The following is a 12449-nucleotide window of genomic DNA, read 5'->3' on the forward strand; positions in this document are numbered from 1 at the left end:
CTACTCATTTCCTAGCTTCATAATCCTCGCATTCCCTTCCTTCCCGAGTCTGTTTCAACCCCTAACTTCAACTTTTACTATCTACAACTATAATTTTCTTTGTCACTTGCTCTAAATCCTGAAAACAAAAGCGAAAAAATTCATCGGCAGATGTTAAAGAATGATCAATGTCAAGCGAACTTTCAGGCTTTATTTAGTTGGTAGGTGGTATATATGACATGTGACCGGCGCATGCGAAGCTCAGACGTTTCGCGCATGCGCCCTGTGACACGCGTTTGGTGTTGTGTGAACTTGTAAATTATGCAGTGGATGTGCTAGTCAAAACTAAGGAAAAATGGTGAGTAGGAAATATGTTTTTTTTTCGTTAAGATTTTTTTTTGTGTGTTTTCAAGTGTTTTTGAATTAAAATTATGTTCAAATTTTTGACAATTAACAACTTTTTTGTTAATAATTTTATTTATTGATTTTAAAGAAAATAAAATTAATTAATTAATTTAAATAATTAAAATAGTCTTAAGTAAAGTGTTTTGAAAAATAATTTGCTTTTGAGGATGGCCTTAAATAGAGCGTAGTGGTTACAATGAGTAATTAATTTTACTACTTTGTGAAATAATGCTGCAAAAATCTTATTGAAATCCTTAAAATTGTTTTTGCAAAAAATATTTTTTACTATTTTTTGGTACAAAAAAAATATTTTTCTAATTACGTCATTTCATCCTTAATTTATTTAAACGTTATTTTAATTCAAAAACATTTAACATTATAATAATAAGAAGGTCGTTGTTGTAATTTTAGTTATTTTGCGTAATTTTCTGCAACGATTTTCAAACTAAGATGGCTGATTACAAAAGATTCTTCTCACTAACGCGTGTTGTTTATCAAAGAATGTCACAACGCATTCCAATGTCATAATGTTTAAATAATGAAAAGAAACCGAATGATTTCATAGTACTCTTAACTAACTATATTGTCATAGAATAAAAAACTAAAAAATATCAACTAAATAATGAAGTTAACAACATGCAATTACTGTAATTATCATCTTGTAAATTTTAACTCTGCGATTATTCATCATTGCTTAAACAAAAATTCTGTGATTTAAAGGTCGTAATTTTCAAAATTAGTAAATTTTGTTGTAAAAGATATATTTTAAAATCTTATATTTTAAAACTTTATCAGGACAATGACCTAAATACTTGTTTCACCTTAAGTTTTATTATTATTTTTATGATTAAGGCTCAGTGGATACTATTTAAAAACACAAATAGAGCAATATTCGCTAAGGATATTCTAGGTCAAAGACGACACAGTCATGTTAACAGATACTACTAAAACCATAGAAATTTGCAGAAAACATGAGAACCTTTGAAACATAATTAAGATTTTTTTGTAGAACACTTTAGTTTGTAAGAAACAGAAAACTTCTGGAATAATAGGAGTAACACACGATACAAATAATTCAGTTCTTAGTTTAAAAGAAAATAGACACATGACGGGAAATAAACCATTAAGATTTGGGGGCAAAAATTAAAAAAATGCGGATAATTTTATTCAATAGTACCTACATGCGATGATAACAATGGACCTATCTTTTATATCAAACTCATCTAGGTCGATCGATAGGTAATAGAAAGATATAGGTATAGGTTAATGAAGACGCATGATTAGTTACCGTGTGTGATTACGATACGTGGGAAATTCTTATAGTAAATGTATGGTGTGAATCTGTGGAAGTGATGGAAATTATTGGTTTTTGTTGATATAAATCATGAGTAGGTACAAGCTTCAAGATTAATTAGGTGTCGAATAAATGCCAACTAAAAGATCCTATTACGTTACGATGAAATATAGATTTTTGTATATCTTTACCTACGTAAAATGATAAGGAAAATAAGTGTTACATAGATATTTTTGCATAAGAAATGCACAAAAGAGTCACATTGTTTTAAAAATATACAGTTCGTGTTTGTATTCGTAAAAAGTTTGATTACGAAAAGACTAACTGTGCTAAATTTTTCATGAAAATAGGTCAGGTCTTTTTATTCTCCTTGTAAGCTTTATTCCGAAAATTTCACAATGAGTGTTTATTCTACACAAACTTGAATGAAATAAAGATAATTAATTAATCAATATAAAACAAACAAGCCCATATATAACCCAAAATACCATTACAACACAAACCAATAATTATGGCGCGAATTTATTTAAAGTATTACGCTTAAGACAGTAAACCACAGAGATGCGCGTGTTGCCCGGAGGACGGAGTTACGCAACGAAGGCCGTCTTGCAAAGGTCACATCCAACGGATTTTACAAACGTTATGGAATATGCAACACTGTGACTTTGTTTTGTAGTTATTTTCACTTTATTTCAGTTATATTTGGAACTTTTTCACGGATTTTGAACTGTATTTAATATTTAAACACGGAATGCCCACTTTTTTACAAAAGTTTAAGCCATTTGAAACGTTCCCTTTTCTAATTTTTTGTATAAATTTGCGTAGGATATGGGTTACATGGATACAATATAGAAGTATTGCATTTACTGCAAGTTTTTAAACAATATTCGATTTTTTTCTGCAAGCTGTAACTTTGAAACAACGCTATATTTAAAATTTGTTCCAATTATATCGATTCTTCTATTGAATCCTAAACACACTTGTCTCTCAATTTTATGACTTATTAACATCAATAATACGGAGTAAAACGAATGGTATGAAGGAACCGATTGTGAAAGTATGTAAACGATATAATTACACAATTAATTACAAATATGCACATACAAATATTCTTATTGTACATTACTATGATTCTTGCATTTTAATTTATCATCTTTTAATGGGTCTTACAAAGTAATATACTGATTCATTTTTTATATATTTCCACGCATAACTTTATGAGAGCATTATAAGTTAATACTTATAGCCTCTGTGTCAATTAAAATATAATAATTATACTAAAAATAGAATACAAATTTCATACTATAATGTATTTAAAATGCAACTAAGCCTACCTCAAAGTTTTGTGGTACCTAAACAGCCATTGGGATCATAGAAACATAAAATTTGGTTTGCAAAGCGAGTCGATCACTGCAGATATACGTCATGTACTATGCTTGTACAATCGTACATCCCGCATATTTAATTTCGGTTAATATGTTAATAAACTGGTTTGCACCTCAACACAAATATCCCATTGTTTGTTCAAAGGAATTTTTAAATCGATTCGTTGAACAATTTTAATATTTGTATATTAAAAAGATGTACCTCAGTACAAGGTTGTGTGTTACGTAAGAATTTGTCATTGATCTCAAGAATCGTATTAATTAAAGATGTTCAACTTAATGTGCTGCTTCTAAATGATATTTAATTTTAACATTTTTGTATGAACTTTTGATGAATTGTATGTAATTATTGGATTATGTATGGTAATGATTTGATTAGATTTGCTTATTTGACCGTCGTTTACAATGCTTTGCAAATTATATTCAGGTTCGATTTCCGAGTTTGGTATAGTTTTCCTTGTGGATAAAAATTTCATGGTCGAAATTTTGATTATGAAATTAAGCTTAGTTACACATAGTAGCATTCTTGTGGCTGCTAACTATTATCAAACACTTATTTAATTCCAACAAACTATAAATCTTGTCTGCCTCCGTGGCGCAGTGGTTTAAGTCGTCGAGTCGCTAGGCTACCTTGAGTCGGGCTCGTAGGTTCGATTCCCACACGGAACAATTATTTGTGCGATCCACAAATAATGGCGTCGGGTCTGGTTGTACTTTGTGTTCGATGTTTGTATGTTTGTAAAAGTCCCCACAACGAAAGAAAATTCTAAGAGCGAAAGTTGTCTTCTTAAAAAATACCTTTAATACATTAAATTATAATATATCTTCAGATTCATCAATCGTATGCATCTAAATTCCCACAAATCAAATCTCAAGATATATCCTGCATTTATTCCTTATGACCTACAACTTAGTGAATGTATGTTTTATTATCACATTAATCATTTTCAATAAAGAGACATTTAGTATTAACTTGTACTAGTCGTTTAGGCGGTGACCTTTGACCTCGGCTTTCAATACACAGGTAATGCGACAGCCGTTCAATCATGAGTATAGAAGGAGTTTGGTTTATGATTTTGTGTATCGGGTGGAAGGTCACTTGAATCAAAGGTTCTGTGGTCTTTATTGATAGATATTGATATATATGTAATAGTGGAGATTGTTCTGTGAATAGAAGATGCTAGTTTATTTGAGGATTAGAGTAAAAAGTTAGAGTAAAGACTAAGTAGCAGACAATGGGAACGAGAAAATTGGTATTTCTTTTTTGTATTTTAAGATATTTGAGTAAAAATTTATTATTTTTATGGGGTTTGCTCGTTTTTAGGGGGTTTGAATCAATCATCAGAAAATAAGCAACATTTATGAATATAGATTTTTAAATTTTACTCAATATTTTCTCATTATTTATAGAGAGATGTAAAAATACTAACACTCAGAGATTTTTAGAGTACAGAGATTTGTAGAATAAAGTAAAATATTTGATTTTGTTTGGAAATAAGTTGCGTTTTAAAGTGTTTAACATCAGCCTGTTTAATTTGTTGGTGTAGTAACATCGTTTATAGTAAACGGTCATTAACTGACCGAAATTATCTTCAAGCGCAAAATTATGTGACAAGTTTTAAAGGTAATTTAGAATTAACTGTATCGCAACTGTGGGGATGTCCGGCCTTTGTTCAACTGTTAAGTGTATGAGTTGCCTAATAATATGTTATAGTTTAGTTTATATTTACAGTAAACTTCAACATTTATATTACTACAAATTTTTGACAGGTCTCTGAAATATTTTCATTTGTAATCTTGTTTTCAGTGAGAAACTAGGGAAGGCACTGTATGCTGTTTTTATTTAGTTATAGCCACGAGTTAAAACAACATTATAAAAATGATAGTAGCTATGTCTAAAACTTCAACACTGTCGACATTTTGAACTGATTGAGTTAAAATTTAGCAGGTATATTATTTTAAAGACATCTACAAAATCACACCTTTTTCCCATACAAACAGATTGGGACCAAAAACCGTAACTTGTTACGAGGCCTCTACAGACTCATCTCACTTCGTTACATAGGTACAATTTACACATTTTTTCTAACCATTTGCTAGTTCATAAATATGCCTCTATTGCTTCACTTTAAACAGCTCATAATTGGTGTAACAGTTACCAAACACCTACAAAGACTTGTAATCTAAATACAGTACGAAATGTCATTGTTGATGGAACAGAACGGCAGTTTTTCAGCAAATATCTTCATGAACAATACAAGTGGAGGAATGTTGCGTACTACTGCTGTTTGTTTGGTTGTAGTGTGGCGTAAGATGGAAGATTTTAAGATAAATGTGGTAGACTGTAGTATTCATTGAGTACTTGCGGTGATATGAATATGTTACGTAGAGTTAAAGGAACGTAAATCAAAAATATGTTTTTCTGGTAAGGAAATTTTACACATAATTATTAAATTGTAAACTTATGAGTTAAGTTATTTAAACGTATAGTATTTGACCCAAAATTTGAGTAAATTGGAAATACTTGTGCAAAGCGTATTTTAAGATATTTTTCTTTCAAAAATATCTTGTCACCATAACAATATTTAGATCTAAAGTTGCTTTTTTTATTTTATCTCTGAAAATAGTAAAACAATCGCCAATATATATCGTTAGTCTTTATCAATGTTTAAAAAATATTGTATTTCAATAACATTTTTTAAAATACAATATAAATCTTCAAACAAAATAATTAAACCACCAGAAGGCCTAACTCAAGGGCTTTTAATCGGTGTTTCGTTAATCATACATGTAGTTTACATACTACTGTATTTACGACATTGAAGATGCTTACATACATACATACATACGTATTTATATTCATATATTTACATAGAAGCGCTAATTATTGTTTTACGAATGTTTTAAGGTCTAAAATGTGTAAAACAGAACGTTAAATATTTATTTTAATAATTTAATTTTAGCAATGACTATTAATTATGTAAAGGACATGGCCGAATAATACATCCTACGTAGAATACGTAGTGAAATAATATTGTTTATAATAAATAGTATAATAAATTAAAACGAATATTTCAACCTCTCTGAAAAGAAGAAAGAAGGTATTTAATTTTAAAATACAAATGTGATCATGATTTTGTTTGTCTGTAAAATTACGCCATGATGTGCTACAGACAAAACTAATAATTATATGTATTTATGGATGTTCCTTACCATGCGTAATAATTACTTGGTATTGTATGAAACGAAATTTGTATATGAAAATTTAACCCATTCTACTACTGGATGGACCAATTTTGATTCTTTTTTTGTGTGGTTGTAATAAAATTTAATCCTTGATTCTACGAAAACGTTTTTAACATATGTATCTTTAACAAACTTGCGTAACTTTGTATACAGTGATTATTTTTCTCACTTATTTTAATAAATTTATAACTTTCGTTTTTTATATTTATTTATGATGTAGAATTTATTGTAAAAGATTAATTGCTTGTTGTAAAGTCGTTTTAAGGTGCATTTAATTTTGTATTAGTGATTTATGTAGTTTACCTTTAGTAGTTTGTTGTTTGCTGCAATAGAAACGAAGGTTATGAAACTACTGTTTAAAAATAAATCATGTCTTTAATGTAACGGAAAAAACTGTAATTAAAACTGTTTACTACTCCGTACCTATTAAGATGTTTGGGCACATTACAGTGCTTTAGAATTTCTTATGTCATTTATATTGTACTTGAGTCCTAGAAAATTACTTACAATAAGTAAATTACTAACAATAACATGATCGTATAGTACGTAAACTATAGTTATTGCCAACACAAGTACAATGAAACAATAACCGATCTCTATCCCCCGGTTTCTGAGTACATTTAGCAGTTGTTTATCTATTCAATAGGGTTTTTTTTTATATGAGTTTAAACGCTATTGAATAGATAAACTACCGCTACATGTATCTCAGAAACCGGGAGTTGGAGTGTTAAGCTTCTAAAACACTCTAACTTTTAGAACAAAGTCTTGGCGTTTATTACCTTTTCAACTTGTACCATACCACAACGTTTACACTTCACCGTACAGATGCAACGACAGATAGTTTTGTGTTGAACGCTTTGTTTAGACACTTGACTGTACATTCACGCGCAAAATATTATTGTGCGACTGTACGTGATAAATCATTTTTTAAAACAAAATCATTATTTTATAGTGATCTAAAATAATAATATTCTGCAAAATTATTAATGAATGCTAGGTAATTTTATGATAAAAAATAATTTCTTGTATATTTTACTAGAAATATAAATTGTTATGTTATTGTCTTACTGCTTGGCGCGTTTCCACAACCGGAACAAAATAAGGTTAAGGTTTGAAGACTACAAAAATTCCGAAATATTATTTTACACGTAAAGATATTGTGACTTTACATTGATTACTGCGCCGTGGACAGGATTTTCTAAATTGATGAGATTTATGAATAACAAAAATGGTCATAAAACTTTTGTCTTGCTAAAATACCGAGATTTTGAATTCATTCCAAGTTTCCTAGAAGTCCTAAAATACCAATGACTCTTATAAAAAAATATAAACCTGTTCGTTTTTTTATTGCATCCATTTTAGCAATTTTATAGGAAAAACTAGTTTTTTTGCATTTTCAAAAGCTTTTTATATACGGATATTAATTTGACATTTAACAAAATATGTAAACAATTTACTTATTTTAAACGTTTATTAATTTAGTAAAACAATTTAACGATCGTTTCAGACTACAAATGATTATAAAATAGTTTACAATCTAAATTGACCTTTGAAAAATGTTACATCACTTAAAAAAAGCGTGGAATCTAAATTAAATAGTTTAAAGACTTAGATCAAAAGGAATAAAATTAAAAAATCCTTCATTGCTTTATTTAATTTCACAACGACTTTGTATAATTGATTGTTTTTTTACTAACAGATGAACGATGAAAATAAAACATTTATGCTTCCTTTAATTTTCTACACTTTTAAGATGTTACACAATATTAAGTATCTTCTATATCAAAGTTAACCAACACTTCTTCTACAGACTCAGGACCCCTCATAATATTTACTTGCCGTACCGTGTAATGTTTCAGTGCATCAAACTGCTACAAACAATAATAAAAAAATCATATTTATAGACTCTGAAAGATTTTTCAAAAGGTGTTATTACTATTACGTGATTATTTTGAATCCTTTAACCCTACAAATATGAAAATATTTTTTTTTGTTTACAAAATAATGTAATCGTCAATTAATTATTTCCACGTAATCGTGTAGCACGTAACATTCGTAGGACCTAGACCTTTTATTATCAACGCTTGAAACTAGGCAATATCATTACTTTATAGCTTCCTTGTTTAACACAAATTATATTGTAAGTAGGTATGATTACAAACCAACAAGTAGCAAGTAGAACTAATTTGAAGTTTATTTCTTAATAAAAAAAAATACTCATTCAAATTACTTACTAAATTTTCTCCAGAATTTGAACTATTGCGAACGCAAAGGTCGATTCTCTACAGACGATACTGTCGAGGTTTTGACATTTAAAATGAGCTCCAAAAATAGTTCCTACAACTCCCGCTAGAGGCGCTCATTGTACTTTCAAATTAGATTTTTCGATAGCCAGCCGGTTTTAAGCTACAGATTATTCAGCTTTGAGCATCCCATGCACGAACTTTTATAGATTTTATGTGATTATTATCAATGCTAATTAAGTTATTATAAAATAAATAAATAAATAAAATAGCCTTTATTGCTGTTTCTTAACAAATAAACATTAAAATATTCTTGACATGCCTACTTCCTAAAATTAAACATTCTTTCTAACTAACTTGGTTGTTATCTATCGGCAACTGGTGTTTCTGTGGAACAGCTTGTCTGTTGACATAGGCCTCCTCTAAAGATTTCCACGCATCTCTGTCTCTAGCTAAACGAGTCCATACTGGACCAGCTATTTTCCGGATATCATCTTCCCATCTTATTGTTTGTCTGCCTCGATTTCTTTTGTTTCCCCTTGGATACCATTCTGTCACTATCTTTGTCCATTTGTCTCTATTTTCCCTTAGCATATGCCCAGTCCAACGCCATTTAAGCTGTCGGTAAGTCGTGTGTACATTTTTAAATTTCGTTTTCATTTTAATTTCCTGCAGTTTTACTCTATCTCTTCTTTTTATACCTAATATACTTCTTTCAATTGAATTTTGACAGACTTTTATTTTATGTTCTTGTAGTTCTGTTAATGCCCATGTCTGGCACCCGTAAAGTAAACATGGCATAATGCATATTTCGTACACTTTCTTTTTTGCTGACATTGGCATATCTTTATCCTTCATTATCTCTTTCAGAGACCAAAACCGTTTCCAGGTATTCATTATTCTTCGTTCTATTTCTTTTTCCATGCAATTATCTGTAGATATAAGTTGGCCCAGATATATATACTCCTTCACATATTCTATTTGTTCGTTATTTACTGTTATTTGTTCGTTGTTTACTGTTTGCTGGGCGTTCGTCATAATTTTAGTTTTAGTTAGGTTCATTGTCAGACCGGCCTTGGCGCTTTCATCAGATAGGTTTTTTTCCGGTTCCGGTGCTCGAAGCGTAAACATTGTTGTAGTACAGATCCTCCAACTTATTGTGATTAAAAATCATTTACGAACTGTTGGACACGATAAATAGTTGAAAACACAATCTTAACGTGTAGTGGACTTGTGTAAATATTAACTAACAGTGCAATTAAAGTGAATGTGAGAAAAAGTAAAACTGATTATAAAAACCAACGATTACCGAAGTGAGGTTAGAAATTGATTGTGACATTAGTAGACACTGTCAACTGTCAAGTCAACTTGACAGGATCGATATCATTCGTTCATTGCGTCGGTGTTGCCAACACGAAAAATTTCTACCGCTGCGATTCATTTTACGCAAAAATTAAAACTTAAACATGGAAGATCAATTCGAAATCTTGTTTGAGAAAATGAAAATTGAAATGCAGAAACAGACGCTTGAACTGAAGGAATCTATAACTAATTCAGTCATGGAAAAAATGGATGAAAAAATAAAGCCTATTATAGCAGAAAATAAAGATTTAAAGGAAAAAGTAATAAGCCTTGAGAAAGAGATAGAATATATGAAAAGAGATAAGAAGAAAAACAACATTATTATTTTTGGATTACAAGAGGAAGAAGAATCAACGACAGGATTAATAGAAGTGGTGAAGAACATATTTAATAAAGACTTAAATATAAATATTGGGGATTTTGAAATAAATCAAATTTTTCGCATCGGCAAGAAAAGCCCAGGCAGAAAACCGAGACCGGTTTTGCTCTCTCTTGTCAATTCATGGAAGAAAACTGAGATACTGAGAGTTCGGAAAAATCTGAAAGACATATATATAACAGAAGACTATTCTAAAGAAGTATTGGAGAAGAGGAAAATGTTACAAACAAAATTGAAAGAGGAAAGGATAAAAGGGAATTTTGCATATCTCAGGTACGATAAGCTCGTAGTAAAGGAAAATAATGCAAGTAACGAAAAAAGAAAAAGGGGAGAAGCTTATTCACCGGGTGATAACACACAAACTAAAAAACAGCAAGTCTGGACGCCATCACATACAAATAGGCGCAACGCCTTTGATGTGATGAGAGGCAGATCCAACTCTCTCTCGTGCCCCAAGGCGGATAATAGGCAATAACAATTAACTATCGGCAACCGGGAAACAAAACAACACAAAAATATAGAAAACCAAACATACAGAAACTACCAACCTCCCCCAAGCCGACTGGTCCTCGTGGGGGAAAATGACCACGACCCTCTAAAGATAAACAACCAGAAAAAGAAACGTAACGATAACGATATATATATCGCCACTTTAAACTGTCGATCACTAGGAACCACTGAAAAACTACAAGAATTGGAATTAGCATTGGATGAAATAAAATGGGACATAATTGGTCTTAGCGAAGTGAGAAGATTAGGGGAAAGAATTGAAGACCATGGTAAATACATACTTTACCATATTGGGGAGACGCCTGGATTGTACGGTGTCGGCTTCATGATCAAAAGAAACCTCGCCAAAAACATACAGGAACTAAGAGGGATTTCAGAACGGATCGCATTACTCAACATTCTATTACCTGTAGATGGTGAAGAAGACCGAATATGGTCAATAATCCAGGCGTATTCGCCAACTGAATCCAATAGAAGAGAAGACATATCAAAAATTGAAAAATTCTACGCAGACCTACAATTAACTGCTGCAAATGAATCAAAAAACCTAATAGTTATGGGAGATTTTAATGGACAAATTGGCACACAGAAAACGGGAGAAGAATATACCGTAGGAAATCACGGATGGGGCAATAGAAGTAAAAACGGCTCACGATTGGTGTCCTTTGCTATTGAAAATAAATTAAGCATTATAAACAGTTTTTACAAAAAGAAACCATCAAAGAAATGGACATGGATATCTCCTAATGGCCGGCATAAAAACGAGATCGACTATGTTATGTCTAACAACTTAAAAGTTTTTGAAGACCTGTCTATCTTAAGAAATTTTAATTTTAACACAGATCATAGATTGGTTAGAGCTAAACTATCAGGGACACGTGTTAAAAGACCAAGACAATTTCACAATAATATGAGAGCCATCGAGTGTATTGGCAACACTGATTTACTTCTAAATAACCTTGAGACATCTTTACAAGGAAGGGAAAAAGAATGTATATCGACTCAAGAAAAATACACCCGATTGCTCAAACAACTAAAATCACAAACTAAAAAAGCAAATATGACCAGTAAGACAGCGATATCATTTAGAAGTAAGCAATTATTACAAGAACGGAAAGAACTTATACAACAAAGAAAACATAGCAACAATAATAATGTCCAAAAAATTGCAGAATTAAGCAAAAAGATAAGCGAACAACTAAGAAAAGAACGGAAAGCAAAAAGGTTTGCAACACTAAAGAAACATATAGAAAAAACAGGCGGAATAAAGAAGGCCCTAAAAGAAATGAGTTACAAAAAGGATTGGATTCCAAATATGAAAAATAAGAACAGGGGAAAGACCAGCAAAAGACCAGAAATTCTACAAATTGCTACAGAATACTACCAAAATTTATACCAAAGCCGTAAAGGTGACCAAGTAATAAAAGAATATAATTCGGCAGATACGGACGAGATAAACACAATCCTTAAGGAGGAAACCATAAAATCAATTGAAACACAAAAACTAGATAAAGCACCTGGATCAGATTTGGTCACAAATGAACTGTTAAAAATAACGTTACCAGTGATAGCACCAAGACTAACAGATCTATTCAATGAAATCCTTGAAACGGAAACCATCCCAGAAGACTGGACTAAATCGACCA

At 30.8% G+C, this 12449-nt stretch overlaps 2 protein-coding genes across 2 annotated transcripts in view; both read left to right on the plus strand.

Annotated features, from left to right (window-relative positions):
- The first annotated feature begins 231 nt into the window (after positions 1–231).
- LOC142972748 (uncharacterized) overlaps positions 232–12449 on the plus strand; it is a 42722-nt gene continuing 30504 nt past the window's right edge. The window contains exon 1 of the mRNA XM_076114008.1: positions 232–337. Coding sequence (XP_075970123.1) covers positions 335–337 — 3 coding nt within the window. The 5' untranslated portion in view covers positions 232–334. The remainder of the gene's footprint in view (positions 338–12449) is intronic.
- LOC142972747 (uncharacterized) lies at positions 9493–10768 on the plus strand. Its single transcript, XM_076114007.1, has one exon. The coding sequence runs from the start codon at positions 10019–10021 to the stop codon at positions 10766–10768; it is 750 nt and encodes a 249-aa protein (XP_075970122.1). The 5' UTR covers positions 9493–10018.

This window comes from Anticarsia gemmatalis, chromosome 5 (genome assembly GCF_050436995.1).
Source record: "Anticarsia gemmatalis isolate Benzon Research Colony breed Stoneville strain chromosome 5, ilAntGemm2 primary, whole genome shotgun sequence".
NCBI lineage: Eukaryota > Metazoa > Arthropoda > Insecta > Lepidoptera > Erebidae > Anticarsia > Anticarsia gemmatalis.

Coding starts and splice junctions, on each gene's coding strand:
- LOC142972747 (XM_076114007.1), top strand. CDS start 10,019: ATGGAAGATCAATTCGAAATCTTGTTTGAGAAAATGAAAATTGAAATG.